The sequence below is a fragment of the Pan troglodytes genome, chromosome 21 (assembly GCF_028858775.2).
Source record: "Pan troglodytes isolate AG18354 chromosome 21, NHGRI_mPanTro3-v2.0_pri, whole genome shotgun sequence".
Lineage (NCBI taxonomy): Eukaryota > Metazoa > Chordata > Mammalia > Primates > Hominidae > Pan > Pan troglodytes.
In genome coordinates, this window is record NC_072419.2 from 70,103,464 (window position 1) to 70,122,733 (window position 19,270).

Here is a 19,270-nt window from a genome sequence, read left to right on the forward strand (position 1 = left end):
AAACCTCCGCCTCCCAGGTTCAAGCAATTCTCCTGCCTCAGCCTCCCGAGTAGCTGGGATTACAGGCACCCACCACCATACCCGGCTAATTTTTGTATTTTTAGTAGAGACAGGGTTTCACCATGTTGGCCAGACTGGTCTCGAACTCCTGACCTCAAGTGATTCACCCACTTCAGCCTCCCAAAGTGCTGGGATTACAGGCATGAGCCACCACACTCACCCTGGTATCTATTCTTTATTTCCCTTCTGTTACTTTCTTTGGGCTTAATTTGCTATGCTTTTTCTTCTTGACAAAGAAATTTAGAACCTTTCTTCTGTCCTAATATGTAACTAGAGCTGTAAGTTTCCCTTCAATATTGCTTTAGATGTGGGCCTAAAAGTTTTGATATGGCATTTTTTCATTATCATTCAGTTAAAAATATTTTGGCCAGGCACGGTGGCTCACACCTGTAATCCCAGCACTTTGGGAGTCTGAGGCAGGTGGATCACAAGGTCAGGAGTTCGAGACCAGCCTGGCCAATATGGTGAAACTCTGTCTCTACTAAAAATACAAAAATTATCCAGGCGTGGTGGCAGGTGCCTGTAATCCCAGCTACTCGGGAGGCTGCAGCAGGAGAATCACTTGAACCCCGGAGGCAGAGGTTGCAGTGAGCAGAGATCGCACCACTGCACTCCAGCCTGGGTGACAGAGCGAGACTCTGTCTCAAAAAAAAAAAAAAGTTTATCATTTCCATAGGGATTTATTCTTTGACTTGAGGGTTGTGTAAACGTATACTATTTGATTTGCAAACATTTGGGGATATTCTAGTGTCTTCTTGTTACTGATTTCTAATTCCAGTTTGCTAAGGTCAGAGAATATACTCTCTGATTTCAATCCTTTGACATTTGTTGAACCTGAATTATGGCCCTGGTTGGTCTATTTTGGTAAATGTTTCCTGTCCATTTGGAATATCCTGCACTTTTGGTGTAACGTTCAAACTGGGCTAATTGTGCTGTTACAGCCAGTATCTCTATGAACACAGATGCAAGACTCAAACCAAACTGAATCCAATAATACAGAAAAAGAATAGTAGCTTGTGACCAGATGTGTTTATTTCCAGGAATTCAAGGTGAATTTAACATTTGAAAACTGTGTTCAAATCTTCTCTATCCTTACTGAGATTTTGTTTGCTGTTCTATCAATTACTGAGATAAGTGTTTTAAAACCCCCAATTGTAACTGTGAAGTTATCTCTTTTTTTAGTTCTGCCAGCTTTTACCTCATGTATTTTAAAACTGAGCTGTTGCCGGGCACAGTAGCTCACACCTGTAATCCCAGCACTTTGGGAGGCCGAGGCGGGTGGATCACGAGGTCAGGAGATCGAGACCATCTTGGCCAACATGGTGAAATCCTGTCTCTACTAAAAATACACAAAAAATGAGCCAGGGTGGTGGCACGCGCCTGTACTCCCAGCTACTTGGGAGGCTGAGGCAGGATAATTGCTTGAACCTGGGAGACAGAGGTTGCAGTGAGCCAAGATCGTGCCACTGCACTCCAGCCTGGGCAACAGAGTGAGACTTCTCTCAAAAAAAAAAAAAAAAAAAAAAAACCAACTGAGCTGTTAGGAGCAATACGCATTAGGATTGTTATATTTACTACTGAATTGACTAATTATCATTATGCCAGTCCCTCTTGAGTAATACTTCTCAAAGTTTACTTTGATATTAAGATTGCTATACTGACTTTCTTTTTGGTTAGTGTTTGCTTGATTCATCTTTTTCTTTTCTTTTTTTCTTTTGTAGAGATAGGGTGTTGCTCCGTTACCCACGCTGGAGTACAGTGGCACAATCATAGCACATGGTAACCTCAAACTTTTGGGCTCAAGTCATCTCCTGCCTCAGCCTCCCAAGTAGCTTGAATCACTGGTGTGCACCACCAAACCCAGCTAATTATTTCTTTTAGAGATGGGGTCTTGCTAAGTTGCCCAGGCAGGCCTCAAACTCTTGGCCCCAAGTGATCCTCCCACCTCAGCCTCCCAAATTGCTGGGATTACAGGTGTGAGCCACTGTACCCAGCCAATAAACAGTTTTTAAAACCAGGCTATGTGTTTTGTTCATTTTTAATAATGTAATTATTGATGTGGCTGGTGTAAGGCTATCATCTTGTTTTTTATTTGTCCTTTATGCTTTTTGTTCTTATTCCTCCTTTCTTGCCTTCTTTCAAATTAATCACGTATTGTATCGGGCCATTCTTGCACTGCTATAAAGAAATACCTGCAACTGGATAATTTATGAGAAAATAGGTTTGATTGGCTCACGGTTCTGCAGGCTCTACAGGAAGCGTGGTGGCATCAGCTTCTGGGGAGACCTTAGGGAGCTTCCAATCATGGCAGAAGTCGAAGAGGGAGCGAGCGTTTCACAGGACAGGAGCAGGAGCAAGACGGAGGGTCATGGGGGAGGTGCCACAGGCTTTTAATCGACCGGATCTTGTGAGACCTCACTATCATGAGGACAGCACTAAGGGGAGGGAGCTAAATCATTCATGGAAGGTCCCACCAGGCACCACGTCCAGCATTGCGGATCACAGTTCAACATGAGATTTGGGTGGGGACAGAGATCCAAACTGTATCAAGAATTATTCCATTTCTTCTCTTCACTGAGCCTTTGAATCACGCCACTTTTCCTATTTTCAGTCATCACTCCTGTGACTATAAAGAGTCAGAACCACACGGCAGTTAACTCTCATCCACCCCACATGCTAATAGTGTCATATGTTTTGCTTCTATTTAGGTTTAAAAATCCCCCAAATTATAATTGTTGCTTTAAACAATCAAGATTATTTTCTATTACTCACACAGTTGCCTTATCTGGTGCTTTCTTTTCTCTTTTTCTTTTCTTTTTTAAATAAGAGACGGCCTTGCTCTGTCATCCAGGCTGGAGTGCAGCAGTGCAGCCACAACTCACACCAGCCTCGACCTGCTGTGCCCAAGCGATCCTCCCTCCTCGGCCTGCCGAGTACCTGGGACCACACGTGCACAGCACCACGCTCAGCTAATTTTAAACTTTTTCTGTAGAGACAAGGTCTCCCTATGTTGCCCAGGCTGGTCTTGAACTCTCAGGCTTAAGCAATCCTCCCGCCATGACCTCCCAAAGTACTGGGATTACAGGCATGAGCCATTGCACCCAGCCTGAAAACTTCATATGCTGAATGAATGTCTGTGTACTTTCAGGGGAAAGAATGTTAGAAGCAGGGATAAAGTCATACTGCTATCTATTCTAAAAATGTTCTTAGAGCCCTTATCATTTTACTATCTGCCACGAGCATATTTTTTTAGGTTCTATGGCACATGTCTACAATTTTTAAATTGTTTTCAAAAAGTTAACCAAACTCTTTCAGCAAAATGGTGCGGAGAGAATCTCTACAACCAGGCCTCCTTATCAACCCCCAAGACAACTCTCTCCCCGCTGGGCCCACCTGCTGCCCACCCTGGAGAGCAAAAGGCAAAGCTGTCATGCGGCCTCTGATGTACCTGCTTCAACAGCACTAGGGTGTGCCCTGCCCATGAACGCAGAGCCCAGGCGTGGACTAATCTCACAGTCAGATGCCACAAGTTTCTTCTGTCATGGTGCCCAGGTTGAGACATATCATCTCAGCCCCAACAGCTGAGAGATCCTTTTTTTTTTTTTTTTTTTTTTTTGAGAGGGAGTTTCGCTCTTGTTGCCCAGGCTGGAGTGCAATGGCATGATCTCTGCTCACTGCAACTTCCGCCTCCCGGGTTCAAGTGATTCTCCTGCCTCAGCCTCTCAAATAGCTGGGATTACAGGCGCCCGCCACCACGCCCAGCTAATTTTTCTATTTTTAGTAGAGATACGATTTCGCCATGTTGGCCAGGCTGGTCTAAAACTCCTGACCTCAGGTGATCCGCCCACCTTGGCCTCCCAAAGTGCTGGGATTACAGGCGTGAGCCACTGCACCTGGCCAAGAGATCCCATTTTGACCAACAACAACAAAAAAAGCTTCATTTTCTCTACAACTGATATTAAAACTCCAACAGGCATTTGCATAAAGAGGCGTCTGGCAGCTCAGAAGGCACGGCCTGTGTGGACTGCTCTCCCGACCCTCACAGACGCCAGCAGAGCGCGGTCACCTTTGGTAAAATGCCCCAAACCTCACTAGAAATCCCACTTTTCTCCATCCTCAGAAACTCATCTCAGGAACATAAAGATTTGAGGAACCAGGGGAGGCTCCAGCAGATGGTTCCGGCTGCAGTGGAGATGGGGACCGTCCGGAAAGGGGATGGGCTATTGGGCAGATGGTGGGACGCGTCTCTGGCCTGGGAGTGGGCTCCCCCGACACGCCACCTTCCCTGCCAGATGGCGCTTCTGGGTATTCCAGAATCTGGAATGGGGGATGCCTATCCCCCTCCTGAGCCCACCTGCTGCTCTGGGTCCCTGGAGCCCACCAAGTCCACAACCACCTGCTCTGAATAGAAAGCTGACATTGAACCTAATATGTCCGACAAGGACGGGCAAGGGCACCGCGGGGCGCTCTTTCTGAAAAGCAGCACATTCCCGTAATTCCACGCCGACACGTGGAGCGCCGCGCACATGCCAGGCACACACCGCCAAGGACGCCGTGGCAGGCTTTGTCTTTCGATCTCCCTAGAAAGTTGCTGGGTCGGAGCCACGTGGCTCCACTTCCCACAGATGGGGACATGTTTTCCCGCTCCTGAAAGCCCCCCTTCCCCACACGTTGGCAATCCCGCAGGATCTCGGTCATCTGAACCCCGTCGGGCAGAAGCTGGAGGTCCACCCGCCCCAGCTGCCCACCGGCTGGGAATGGAGATGCCTTCACCTGGCAGCAGCCGGCAGAGGACTCGAGAAATGACCACAGAAAGGCACACACCGGCTCCCAGTCACCGCGCTCCGCAGACATCCCCCCCCGACGCGGCTGTGCAGTCACCCAGTTCCCCTCCTGCTCCCACACACTTGAGAGCTCTCTCGCCTGGGCAGCTGCACCCAGCTGACCCCGGGACCCGGACGCCAAAGCTCCGGCCGCAGCACCGAGGTCAAAGCAAACGCCGGCTCCAGCGCACAGACCAGAAGCACCCGCAGTTCTGTCCCAAACCACTTCCAGCAGGGGAGGTGCCTTCGCTGCTGTCACTTGCTTCACAGAGCTCCTTAGCTGGCCTCAGGGTAAAGCTGTCAGCGCCCAAGGAGCTCCAGGAGAGGCCAAGCCGTCCTGGCACTGGCTGCCCCCAGGGCTGGGCAAGTCCATCCAGGGCTGGGCAAGTCCATCCAGGCCTGGGCTGGAAGAAGACTCCTCAGGCATCCTGGACAGGCCACAGGCCCTGCAGAAACCCACCCTCATGCCAGCGGGAGCCAACTCTGGAAGAGGACCGTTTCGCCCAGCTCTCCACGCCATGAGAGGTGTCGATCTGGAACCAGAGACAGACAAGTTACAGACCGTCAGGATGGGATAAAAGCAGCAAGACTTCTAGGGTGGACACTCTGCTGCCCTCACTCACCTGGGACGTTGTCCAATCGCTACTAAGACAGCCTGTCAACAGCCATCTGGAAAGGAAGACTGCAATTAATTCTCAATAAAGAGACACTCAAAAATATATGCATTAACAAAACATTAACATTCTCACAAAACTATCCTGTGAGAAATGAGAAATGACTCGTGTGGGAATAGCAATTAATTTCAAAATCCAAAATGTGTGGTTAAGGCTGGGCGCCGAGGCTCATCCTAGCACTTTGGGAGGCCAAGGAGGCTCATGCCTGTAATCCCAGCACTTTGGGAGGCCAAGGAGGCTCATGCCTGTGATCCCAGCACTTTGGGAGGCCGAGGCAGGCGGATCACCTGAGGTCAGGAGTTCAAGACCAGCCTGGCCAACATGGTGAAACCTCGTCTCTACTAAAAACACAAAAATTAGCCAGGCGTGGTGGTGTGCCCAACGGGATACCCTATCCTGTAATCCCAGCTACTTGGGAGGCTGAGGCAGGAGAATCTCTTGAACCCCGAAGGTGGAGGTTGCAGTGAGCTAAGATCGCACCACTGCACTCCAGCCTGGGCCACAAAGCCAGACTCTGTCTCAAAAAAAAAAAAAAAGTGGTTGAGCTCTTGTTAAAGAATTTTTTTTTCTCCAGGGAGGCACACACCTCATGGCCCTTTCTTTATAGAAAAGACTCCGCGACTTCAGGCACAGGAAGGAGAACGCCTTCCACCAGGGCTCTGTGCGGCTCAGGCTGGGGCAGTGGAACGCCTTCCACCAGGGCTCTGCGCGGCTCGGGCTGGGGCAGTGGAACGCCTTCCACCAGGGCTCTGCGCGGCCCGGGCTGGGGCAGTGGAACGCCTTCCACCAGGGCTCTGCGCGGCCCGGGCTGGGGCAGTGGAACGCCTTCCACCAGGGCTCTGCGCGGCCCGGGCTGGGGCAGTGGAACGCCTTCCACCAGGGCTCTGCGCGGCCCGGGCTGGGGCAGTGGAACGCCTTCCACCAGGGCTCTGCGCGGCCCGGGCTGGGGCAGTGGAACGCCTTCCACCAGGGCTCTGCGCGGCCCGGGCTGGGGCAGTGGAACGCCTTCCACCAGGGCTCTGCGCGGCCCGGGCTGGGGCAGTGGAACGCCTTCCACCAGGGCTCTGCGCGGCCCGGGCTGGGGCAGTGGAACGCCTTCCACCAGGGCTCTGCGCGGCCCGGGCTGGGGCAGTGGAACGCCTTCCACCAGGGCTCTGCGCGGCCCGGGCTGGGGCAGTGGAACGCCTTCCACCAGGGCTCTGCGCGGCCCGGGCTGGGGCAGTGGAACGCCTTCCACCAGGGCTCTGCGCGGCCCGGGCTGGGGCAGTGGAACGCCTTCCACCAGGGCTCTGCGCGGCCCGGGCTGGGGCAGTGGAACGCCTTCCACCAGGGCTCTGCGCGGCCCGGGCTGGGGCAGTGGAACGCCTTCCACCAGGGCTCTGCGCGGCCCGGGCTGGGGCAGTGGAACGCCTTCCACCAGGGCTCTGCGCGGCCCGGGCTGGGGCAGTGGAACGCCTTCCACCAGGGCTCTGCGCGGCCCGGGCTGGGGCAGTGGAACGCCTTCCACCAGGGCTCTGCGCGGCCCGGGCTGGGGCAGTGGAACGCCTTCCACCAGGGCTCTGCGCGGCCCGGGCTGGGGCAGTGGAACGCCTTCCACCAGGGCTCTGCGCGGCCCGGGCTGGGGCAGTGGAACGCCTTCCACCAGGGCTCTGCGCGGCTCGGGCTGGGGCAGTGGAACGCCTTCCACCAGGGCTCTGTGCGGCTCGGGCTGGGGCAGTGGAACGCCTTCCACCAGGGCTCTGCGCGGCTCGGACTGAGGCAGTGGCCTCCGAGTCGGGGCTTGGCCAGAAACGTGCAGTGACCAGGCCTGGAAGGGACCGGCCACCACCACTGAGCTCTAGGAACTGATGTTTCCAACCCACTGCAACATGAATTGAATGTCTTTACATTAAGGGAAAAAAATTGCTCAAAATATAAAAACCAATTCAACTTCATACAACCTGTTGCTGTGGGAGTGGAACAATTACTGTTGCAAAAGCGAATAACTCGGCTGACCTAAAATGGGTTTTCTCTGTACCTGGCTGAGTTGAGGGTGGGAGAGGAGGGCACATGGCGAGCAGGTGCCACCAAAGCGCCTCCTCGGAGGTGCCCGGGCTCATCTGGGCCGTGGCCACGCACACATGGGTGTCAGGGACACCACGCCCCAAGTGTTTGGCCCAGTTGCCCCAGACAAAGCTGGCCACCCTGGTGTCTTACCTGAGCTCGGGGAGGCTGTGCCGGCTCCCTGGGCTGGGTCTGGCGGTTCCCCAGAGCTCATCCTGTGGCTCTGAGGGTGGAGGGTGGAGGGGCTTCTGTTCTGCCATCGGCGACCCTCACAAGGGACCCAGGCCCTGGGAACACAGGAAAGGAGGAGTCTCACCCACAGGAACGCGCACCAGCTGCTGGGTTCTAGAGAGTTCCAGAAGCACCGACGATCTTCCCGGCATGCGGTGCGAGCCCGGTGATGCCCCAAGGGTCTCGCTGGAGTCAGGTGTTTGAGTGCTTTGATCAGCCGGCCAACCCCAAATGCCCGAGGTCTCCACCCGTGACTTCTCTGCGGTGTGTCTCTTTCCTAGGAGCCAAGTGATTCCAACAGAGGGTTTTGGTGGAGGAAGTCGGAGCGTGAACACCTCTGGACTGCAGAAATGCCCTCCTGATGAGAACGCCAAGGCACGCTGGCCTGGACCACCTGAAAGTGCAGTACCACGTCCACCAAATGCCCTTTGGTCGGCAACTGTTCACAATTCCAGTCTCGATCCAGAATCAAGTTAAAGTTCTCGATTCATCCTTTAAATACCACAGGGAAACAGTCTTTAAACCACAACCGAAACAAAGACAAGCTGCAACTGTTCTCTGCAAAACGCCTCCTGACGCCCGGGCCCAGCCGCTCCGCCATCTCCACAGCCACCTTCTCCAGTAACGAGCTGGTCAGAAGCCGTCCCCGCAGGAAAGGACTGCAGGGAGCTGGGGTGAGCTTCACGGGAGGTGGCACCGCACCGCCATGGCTGTCCCTAGAATCCTTGACTCTTTAAAAGAGTGAGGGGGGTTACACCAGCAACGCTCCAGCGGGGCTTACAGTCTCCTGTCCCCGGCCGACCGGCCGGCGGCGCATCCTCGGCTTGTCAGTGTGAAGTTGGCTTCCTCGTGCTGTTTGGAGACACGAAGGCAGCACACACCTCAAGGCCCCAGGAGATGAGCGCCAGCCCAGCACAACTTGTGGGCAGCCATGTTCTGAGCCTAAATGACAGTTTTCATGGTTTCTACTGGGAGAACAATGTCTAGTAACAGAGAGGAGGCCCGCCTACTGCTGAAAAAGGAATAAAAGTAAGCACGAAGTTCAACAGAATCGAATGAGAAGTACGGCAAGTCGTCTGACAGGGATGTCAGAGATTGATGGTCTAGTAATGAAACTGCCATCCGTTTAATTTAACAGCCAAGCCAAGGTTACTGGTCCTACAAATCCAAGGAAACTAGTTCAGTTTTTCTAGAATGTTCCAGAACCCATCCCCAAAGGCCCTCTGAGTGTCGGCTGCTCTGTGCTGCTGGCCTGCTGCCTGCATATTTAATGGGTCTCTAAATTCAGAAATCTGCCACCGCCATCCCATTCTTGTGCAGAATTGCCACGGCCGGAAGGTGTTTGTTGAACCACAGCGCATTCATGACGAGGAGAACCGGGCAGGCGGTGGGATCCCCACCCGGCACCCCGCACCGCAAAGCGGCAGTGGACACACAGTGAGGACCGCCGTGTCCCCATTTCCTGCACGATGCGCCAGGCCACGGGGAGGTACACTCGACAGGACACCCTAGAGACCACGCTAACAAAAGGCCCAGCCCTGGAAATGCTCATCGCCTGCAACCAGCACATGGAGATGGTCGCAAGTCAGGACCGGCCACGCCCGGCACAGCAGCCACGCCGCTCGAACCACAGCAGGGGCTACTCGCCCTCCCAGGCCCCCTTCAGAGCTGGCCTGAGTTGAAGCTGCGTTCCTCCCGCTCTGAGGGCAGGGTACTGGGGACCCTCGCCCAGCCGAGGCCGCTCTTGTCTTCTTCTCTCTTCCGACAGGGAGCGGAGGAGAGGAGCCGGCGGCCCCCGGGGCTCAGGGGCGCATTTCCAGAGCTGCAAGATGGCGGGGGGGCTACGCCACAAGCTGCAATGAGCTGCCCCCACTCTCCGACCCCCACAGTCACCCCCACATTCAGCAATGGGAGGACACGGCTCTGCGTCCATGACCCTCCAGAAGGAGGGGAGGGAGAGAGGGGCGCCACGCGGTCCCGCCGGGCCTGGCGCTCATGCACGGTGTTGAGAGACTTAGAAGTCCGTGAGTTCAACGCTTCAGATCAGCAGACGGCGTCAGACCCCGAGGCTCAGTTCTCTCCCCCGATCAGCGTCCGGCCAGTGGGGCTACGCCATGAACTCTGAGGCGCTCCTCCGCCGCGGCAGCCCCCCCAGACGTCAGGCCCCCGGACCCCACCTTCAAATCACACCGAGGCGCCTCGGCTAAGGCTTCCCTGGACGCAGGCGCTGGTGTCCACGGTTTACTCCCGCGCGGATTCCACGGGACCACCTGTCGGGGACAGAATGCCTACGGCAGTGAGGGAGGACCACAGAACTTTGGAAAATCCAAGTTTTTTCTGAGTATTTCCATTATTTACCTCAGTGCATGCCGGAAACAGGCAGGGGCCACACAGGATGCCAGAAAATTACGTTTTAAAATAACCTGTCCCCCGCCGAGTTCTACAGCCACTCTGCTGGGCAGGCGTCTGGGGCATCCAGTTCACAGCCCGACAAGCGAAGGATGCTGACAACTTCTAAACCGTGTTTACAGAAAACAAAAGGGCAAATTCTTTTTTTTTTTTTTCTGACGAGTTTCGGTCTTGTTGCCCAGGTTGGAATGGCATGATCTCGGCTCACTGCAACCTCCTCCTTCCAGGTTCAAGCGATTCTCCTGCCTCAGTCTCCCAAGTAGCTGAGATTACAGGTACCCACCACCACACCCGGGTAATTTTTTGTATTTTTAGTAGAGACAGGGTTTCGCCATGTTGGCCAGGCTGGTCTTGAACTACTGACCTCAGGTGATCCACCTGCCTTGGCCTCCCAAAGTGCTGAGATTACAGGTGTGAACCATCATGCCTGGCCCAAAAGGGCAAATTCTTACAAGAGAAATAGAAAATTTAGAATATTAAAAATGAGGCTAGAACTTAAGAGAAATAACAAAAGACCCACCAGCCAACTTCACCTGGAATTAGTCACAGATGAACTAAAAACTGAGTGAGATGGGGCCAGGTGGGGTGGCTCACGCCTATAAACCCGGCACTTTGGGAGGCTGAGGCAGGCAGATCGCCTGAGCTCAGGAGTTCGAGACCAGCCTGGCCAACATGGTGAAACCCTGTCTCTACTAAAAATGTAAAAATTAGTGGGGTGTGGGGGCATCCACCTGTAGTCCCAGCTACTTGGGAGGCTGAGGCAGGAGAATTGCTGGAGCCCGGGAGGCAGAGGCTGCAGCGAGCTGAGATAGTGCCAATGCACTCCAGCCTGGGCAAGAGAGCGAGACCCTGTCTCAAACACACACACACACACACACCCAGGAGTGCGGGGTGTGCCCTCACCCCACCTTCAGGATTTAGGACACACTCAGGATGCAGAGGACACAGCACTCTCACTGCAGGGAGAGGCCCTGGGAAAAAGCCAGAACCACTCAAGGTCCCAGCCTCGGGCTCCGCGGCCACTCCCTCCACGTGCTCCGGGGCTCGCTTCCGGAACGGAAGGGCCCAGAACAGAAAAGCCCCGAGGAGGAAGGGGAGAAACTGCCAGGGCCACCGAAGCCGAGCTGGGGTGTGTGTTCCCCAAGGTCAGACCTGGCACCACAGGGCCCACAGCTTGTATGCCGCGGGTGAAATCGACATCTTCTGCCAAGCCGTGCCCTCCGACCCCATCTGCTGCACACACAAACCACCAAAGGCTTCATGGACGGAGCCACACCCAGGGAGGGCTGTCAGACGCAGAAACAGTAGAAAAAGCACAAACAAATTGTTTCCCCTCAGTCCAATGGTTTTTTTTTTTTTTTTTTTTTTTTTTTTTGAGACAGTGTCTCACTCTGTCACCCAGGCTGGAGGGCAATGATGCAATCATGGCTCACTGCAGCCTCAACCTCCTGGGCTCAAGCAATCCTCCCACCTCAGCCGCCTGAGTAGCTGGGACTACGGGCACAAGGCACCATCATGCTTGGCTAACTTCTTGTAGGGATGGGGTTTCCCCACGTTGCCCAGGCTCCCAAAGTCGTTCTTAATGACCAAGACGCACCAGCTGTACCTGGGGTGCTGCAAAGGAACTGGGTGTGTTGGGGTCCCTGCCGTGAATGAGTGTATACGACGGTCTGAGAGATCCACAGGAAACAGCACCCAAGCCCCTCATGTGAAAAGGCGCTTGGAGGGGAGGGTAGTGAGGGAGGCCCGGGATACCCTCCGACCACACCCACGGGCATGCGCCGCTGGCCGCACCCAGCCTGTCCCTCCTGACGCCCACGAAACGTGCCCAGCGCTCCATCTGACCGGCTGGCCGACTGCAGGATGCCCACATGCCCTGCCACCGCCTCCTGGACCTGGAAAGGCCCCAGTACCCCAGGGTTTGCTCAAATCCAACCATTTCAGCTGACAAGTACACTTTTGCATTTGAGAGGGGACGGGGCCAACATTTTGGAGCATAAATCACACACTCTGCCTGCACCGTGTTTGATATTTTAGAAACGCTATTTTGTTTGAATTCACAACAGCTGTGTAAGTGGCACACCCGCCCCCCCCACCCCAGTTTTTCAGATGTGGGAAGTGAGGCCTCAGGATGTCTGTGACAGCCCAGCACCCACAGTTTGTCCCGTCTGTGCAGTGCTCAGCCCTGAGCCTCACTTTCAGGGCCAAGACCCTTCGACGGCCACGGCTCCTCACTGAGTACACGGAATAAAGGGAAGGTGAACACCACTTTCCACATGTAGTCTTTATTACCCACAAACAGTTGGCATCAGTGCTCACACCAACGCGAAAATTCGAAAGAATATTTTAGTGCTTATGAAAACAAAGTTGTAAAAATATTGTTTTTTAGAGCAGCGTAAAGAAACAGAGAAACAGATATACTTCCCAAATCCCAGCATCAAGGACAGCTGGCACGTTTCCTTCCTTCACTTCCCTCAATACTCAGCAAACAATGTGTCCACACCACTCAGCACGCCTGGACCCCAGCCGCGGAGGTGGGGGCATCTCATGCCGGACTCGCTCCCTCCTCCCCTGGAGAGAAACGGGAGGCGCCTCACTCACTCTCAGCCGCATGCTGAGTGCCAGCTATGTGCTAGGTGCCAGCACCAGGCCTTGCCCGGGGGCCCACATGAGCGCGAGACCAGAAGGCAGCTGGCTGGGGGCTGGCTGCGGTGGGGTTTTTTTTTTTTTTTTTTTTTGAGACAGAATCTCCCTCTGTCGCCCAGGCTGGAGTGCAGTGGCGCGATCTCAGCTCACTGCAAGATCCGCCTCCTGGGTTCACGCCATTCTCCTGCCTCAGCCTCCCGAGTAGCTGGGACTACAGACGCCCGCCACCACGCCCGGCTAATTTTTTGTATTTTTAGTAGAGACGGGGTTTCACCGTGTTGGCCAAGATGGTCTCGATCTCCTGACCTCGTGGTCTGCCCGCCTCAGCCTCCCAAAGTGCTGGGATTACAGGCGTGAGCCACGGCGCCCGGCCCCTTTGTTTTTTTAAACTCCGAAAGCTGAATGCCCCCGTCTTGTCAGGAAGTCAGTCAATCTGGGGTGAGCCCGACACGCAGCAGTGGCTGAACTTTTGGCCACATCTCGGCAGGCGCGTCGTCGTTTGGATTCAGCTGGGGACATTTACGTTTTAAACACAACCTCCGACGCATCTTTAAAAGTCACACGCCACCAGCATCATCCAGCGAAGGCAACGCAAGGCGAGGCCCCCAAGTGCAATCGGCTCGCAGCGGCCGCCCCCATCTCCCTTGCGCGAAACGAGTCTCAGCACGAAGGCGACAGAGGGGCCGGCAGGGGGCGCCCGAGCCCGTCTCTGGAGCACAAAGACCCCCGGCCCCTGCGCAACCCGGACGAGCTTGCATTCAGCCAATGACTCCTGTGAGAAACATTCCAGCAAGCACTCGGCTGCTCCCCTGCCCGCCGCGCTCACAACCGCGTCCATTCCCTCCTCACTCTAAAGCCAGCCCCCCGTGGACCTGAGAGGCCAGTCCAGGCTGTGACGCCGCACCCTCACCTCCCGCAACAGGGAGGTCAGCAGGCGGCCGAGCAGCAGGGACAGAGACCCTCAGCCTCATCTCGTCTTGGCCCGGGATCTGCAACCCTCAGCCTTCAAAACCACACCAAAGCCAAGCGGCCCCCAGGGCCTGCACTTACGGGACAGCGAGTGGGCCCCTCTGGGCAGGTACTCGAACAGCAGGGAGCCGTCATCCCCCAGCACGTCGGCCTTCAGCGACAGCAGGCTGTTCTTACTCATGAGCGCCGCGCGCAGGTTGGCCACCGCGGTGGCCTGATGCAGGGCGTCGTCCTTCTCCGGGGTGAGGGGAGGGCCCAGATAGCTGGCTTCTCCTCCCAGGAGACCCTCCTCCACCTGTGCATAGAGCTCGGCCCTCTCTCCTCGGCTGTCGGAGCTGCTGGCTTCGGTGATGGACAGGTCCGCATCTGGGGACAGAGGGACACACGTCAGAAGACACGGGTCGTTCCCAGACTCTCCAAGTGGGACAGGCGACACATTTAGAAGGACAGCGACCAGCTTCTGCCTGAGCTACAGAGCAGCATCAAGTCCAGCCCACCCTGGGAGCCGGGCACCTGCCCAGCAATGCAGCAGCCTCGGCCGAGCCCGGCCTTTCCTGCCCGCCCAGGTCCCATGGCTGCGGTGGAGTCTCAGCCAAGGCTTTGGAGGACGGCTCAACTCAGAACAACGGGGTTGCCCTCCCTGGACGAGGCACTGCAGACCTGGTACCTGCTCTGCTCCAGGGCCGAGGGCCTGAGAGTCAGAGGCTCCTGGGGCGGCAGTATTTCCATCTCGCAAAGACAAGGAGAGGCTCAAAATGGATCAATGACGTTAGAGCTAAATCTATAAAATTCTTAGAAGAAAATCCGCATGATCTCAGATTTGGCAATAGGTTCTTAGATACAAAACCAAGCACAAGCAACAAAATAAATTGGACTCATCAAAATTAAATGTCTGTGCTTCAAAGGATACTACCAAGAAAGTGACGCCGGGTGCGGTGGCTCAAGCCTGTGATCCCAGCACTCTGGGAGGCCGAGGCGGGCGGATCATCTGAGGTCAGGAGTTCAAGGCCAGCCTGGCCAACATGTGAAACCCCATCTCTACTAAAAATACAAAAATTAGCCGGGCGTGGTGGCACGTGCCTGTAATCCCAGCTACTCAGTAGGCTGCGGCAGGAGAATCGCTTGAACCCAGGAGGTGGACGTTGCAATGAGCCGAGATCACACCACTGCACTCTAGCCTGGGCAACAGAACAACGCTCTGTCTCAAAAAAAAAAAAAAAAAATTGCAACCTATATATCTGATAATAAAAAGGCAAATACTGTAACTCAATATAAAAATGGGCAAAAAATCTTACTAGACATTTGTCCAAAGAAGATGTATAAATGGCCAAGACGCACATGAAGAGATGCTCAGCATCACCCATCACTAAGGAAACGCAAAACACAACACGATTCCACCACACAACACGGTTCCAGCACACGCCACGGTTCCACCACATGCCATGGTTCCAGCACACACCCACTGGGATGGCTGGAAATAAAAAGTCAGGCCAGGCACCGCGGCTCACGCTTCCAGTCCCAACATTTTGGGAGGCTAAGACCGGAAGATCTATTGAGAACAGGAGTTCAAGACCAGCCTGGGCAACACAGCAGGACAAAAAGTTAAAATAAAACAAAATTAGCTGAGTGTGGTGGGTTGTGCCTGTGGTCCTAGCTACTCAGGAGGCTGCGGCGGGAGGATCACTTGAGCCTGAGAGGTTGAGGCTGTGGTGAGCTGTGATCGAGCCACTGTACTCCAGTCTGGGTGACAGAGTGAGACCCTATCTCAAAAAACAACAACAAAAAAGATCAGATAATATTGGCAAGGATGGGAAGAAATCAGAACCCTGGAACCTTGCTGGTAGGAGTGTAACATGGTGCCCTCCTGCGGAGCAGGTCGGCAGGTCCTCACAACATCAGGTACAGGAATCACCACGGGGCCCAGCAGTTCCACGTCTACGCAGGCAGATACCCACGAGAAATGAAGACACAAAAGCTCACAGAAAACCTCGTCCAGGACGCGCCTAGCACGTTATCCATAACAGCCAAAAGGTGGAACAGCCAACAAGTCCATCGATGGACGAATGGATAAACAGAACAGGTCCATCCCCACAATGGAATATTATGTGGCCATGAAAAGGCATGAAGAACAGACACAGGCCACCACATAGAGGAGCCGTGAAAACATGCTCAGCGGACGAAGCCAGACCTAGAACCATGCAGAGGAGCCTTGAAAACTGCTGAGTGAACAAAGCCAGACACAGAAGGCCACATGCCATTTCATTTCCATTAAATATCCAGAACAGGCAAATCAAGACAGAAAGTAGGTTTGTGGCTGCAAAAAGGGGCTGGGGAGGGGTCTCGGGTGAGGGCTAAGTGGTGCAGGGTTTCCCTTTGAGCCGAGGAAAATGTTCAAAGGGGATTGTGCTGATGGCTGCAGGATGCTGTGAATATACCAAAAACCTCTGAACTGCAAACTTTAAATGGGTGAATGGGGTGTGAATCATCTCTCAGTAAAGCTTCTATTTAACAACAACAACAAAAACAACAAAAGGTGACAACTTGAGTCATGAATTCAACGGATTCCTCTGAGTGTCAGCTCAGGCCAGCCAGGGCTTTGTGGAGTACCCTCCCTCTAGTGGGGCTGTATGCAGGGTATCAAAACACCCCCAGAACATGCTGAGCGATGATGATTTGCAGATATTTTCCCACAGCAAGAGAATGGATTTTCCACCGTGGTCGTTGACAGGAATCGGGATCAGAACCACAGAAACACAGGGGCATGGGGCAGGGGGCACTTGGAGCAGGGGCAGAGGTGACGTCTGCAAACACCCCTGGAACAAACATGCACACATGAGGCCCAGCAGCTGAGAGCTGGGCGTGGCAGGTGGGCAGGGCCCCCGTCAGGCAGCACACGGGGTGAGTCCAGCCTGGCAGGAGCGGGTGGGAGTCTCCAGGGACAGTGACATTCAGACCGTCGAGCTACCTATGACTTCTTCTGGAGGCCTCTAAGGGATATTTTTCCAAACTCTACTCTTTTTCCAAACTATACTCCTTTTTATATTTTTTTACAAATCCCTCGATGATACATCATATTAATTGTGCATTTCTAGGAACTAAATATACAGGTTATATCCAAACTTATTTAAGGCTTTGTCTTAGCTTGGGATGCCATGACAAAATACCACAGGCAGGGCGGCTTAACAACGAAAATTAGTTTCCTCACGCTCTGGAGACTGGGAAGTCCAAGGTCAAGGTGCCAGCAGATCTGCTGTCTGGTGAGGCCCCTCCTGACCTGCAGACGGTGGCAGGTGAGCCCTGGGGGCCCCTCCTCAGAGTCTGGGAGCAGAGTGGGTGGTGGGTGCTGTGTGCTCGCAAGCGTGTTCAGGGATCAGGGCCCCGCCTGTGACTTCACTTTATCACTTCCTTCAAGGCCCTCCCCAGACGCAGCCACACGGGGGCTGGGGTTTCAACACATGAGTGTGGGGGTGCATATTCAGCTCATAACAGGCTTCAAAAAAAATCACCCAATTTTATTTAATTTTATTTATTTATTTATTTATTTATTTATTTTGAGACGGAGTTTCGCTCTTGTTGCCCAGGCTGGAGTGCAATGGCACGATCTCAGCTCACCGCAACCTCCGCCTCCCGGCTTCAAGTGATTCTCCTGCCTCAGCCTCCTGAGTAGCTGGGATTACAGATGCGTGCCACCACGCTGGCTAATTTTGTTTTTTTTTTTTTTTTTTTTGAGACGGAGTCTTGCTCTGTCACCCAGGCTGGAGTGCAGTGGCATGATCTTGGCTCACTGCAAGCTCCGCCTCCCAGGTTCACGCCATTCTCCTACCTCAGCCTCCCGAGTAGCTGGGACTACAGGGCGCCTGCCACCACGCCCGGCTAATTTTTTGTATTTTTAGTAGAGACGGGGTTTCACCGTGTTAGCCAAGATGGTCTCGATCTCTTGACCTCGTGATTCGCCCCCCTCAGCCTCCGAGAGTGCTGGGATTACAGGTCTGTGAGCCACCGCGCCCGGCCGCTAATTTTTGTATTTTTAGTAGAGACGGGGTTTCACCACATTGGTCAGGCTGGTCTCGAACTCCCAACCTCAGGTGATCTGCCCACCTCAGACTCCCAAAGTGCTGGGATTACAAGCATGAGCCACCATGCCTGGCCAAAATCACCCAATTTTAAAGCCAAATTTTAAATCTAAATTATTGTAACAAATCAAGGTGAAAAACACATAAAAGAAATCAGGATAAGCTGAAAGAACTCTCCCTTGTGTGAAATGCTAAAATTTGGGTTTCCGCCAGGCACAGTGTCTCATGCCTGTAATCCCAGCATTTTGGGAGGCCGAGATGGGTGGATCACGAAGTCAGGAGTTTGAGACTAGCCTGGCCAGCACGGTGAAACCCCGTCTCTACTAAAATACAAAACATTAGCCAGGCATGGTGGTGCGTGCCTGTAATCTCAGCTACTCGGCAAGCTGAGGCAGGAAAATCGCTTGAACCAGGGAGACAGAGGTTGCGGTGAGCCGAGATCACACCATTGCACTCCAGCCTGGGCAACAAGAGCGAAACTCCATCTCAGAAAAAAAAAAAGAAAGATAAAAGAAATTCTCATTAATTTTATGTATATAGTAGTTAGCAAGGTAACTCAATGGATAAAAGACAGGTTTCTTAGCAAGCAGCACTGGAACAACCTTATAATCCTATGTAAAAAGTGAACCTCAAGCTGATCTCACGCCACATACAAAAAAACCAACTTGAATCATGGAGCTATGCGTTATACTTAAATTGATAAAAACTCAAGAAAAACCATACGAGAGAGTCTTTGCTGGCTGGGCACGGTGGCTCATGCCTGTGATCCCAGCACTCTCGGAGGCCGAGGCGGGCGGATCACGAGGTCAGGAGTTCGAGACCATCCTGGCTAACATGGTGAAACCCCGTCTCTACTAAAAATAAAAAAAATTAGCCGGGCGTGGTGGTGGGCGCCTGTAGTCCCAGCTACTCGGGAGGCTGAGGCAGGAGAATGGTGTGAACCCAGGAGGCAGAGCTTGCAGTGAGCCGAGATTGCGCCACTGCACTCCAGCCTGGGCGACAGAATGATACTCCGTCTCAAAAAAAAAAAAAAAAAAAAAAAGGATCCTCCTGAAGAGACACTGTTAAATGAAAAAAGGAGGCCATACACAGTGGCTCACGCCTGTAATCCCAACATTTTGGGAGGCCAAGGTAGGTGGATCATGAGCTCAGGAGTTCAAGACCAGCCTGACCAACATGGTGAAACCCCATCTCTACTAAAAAAAAAAAAAAAAAATACAAAAATTAGCTGGGCGCGGTGGCGGGTGCCTGTAATCCCAGCTACTCGGGAGGCTGAGGCAAGAGAATGGCGTGAACCCGGGAGGCAGAGTTTGCAGTGAGCCAAGATGGTGCCACTGCACTC

General features: G+C 53.7%; 1 protein-coding gene across 5 annotated transcripts in view; it reads right to left on the reverse strand.

The window, feature by feature from the left end:
• ZBTB46 (zinc finger and BTB domain containing 46) overlaps window positions 1–19,270 on the reverse strand; it is an 88,609-nt gene that overhangs the window by 19,357 nt on the left and 49,982 nt on the right. For all 5 annotated transcript variants that reach the window (XR_008541286.2, XM_016938378.3, XM_024352135.3 and 2 more), the window contains exon 3: window positions 13,937–14,221. Coding sequence is in view for 4 of the 5 variants with exons in the window: in XM_016938378.3 (XP_016793867.2) it covers window positions 13,937–14,221 (285 nt within the window). In the remaining variant the exon portion in view is untranslated. The remainder of the gene's footprint in view (window positions 1–13,936; window positions 14,222–19,270) is intronic.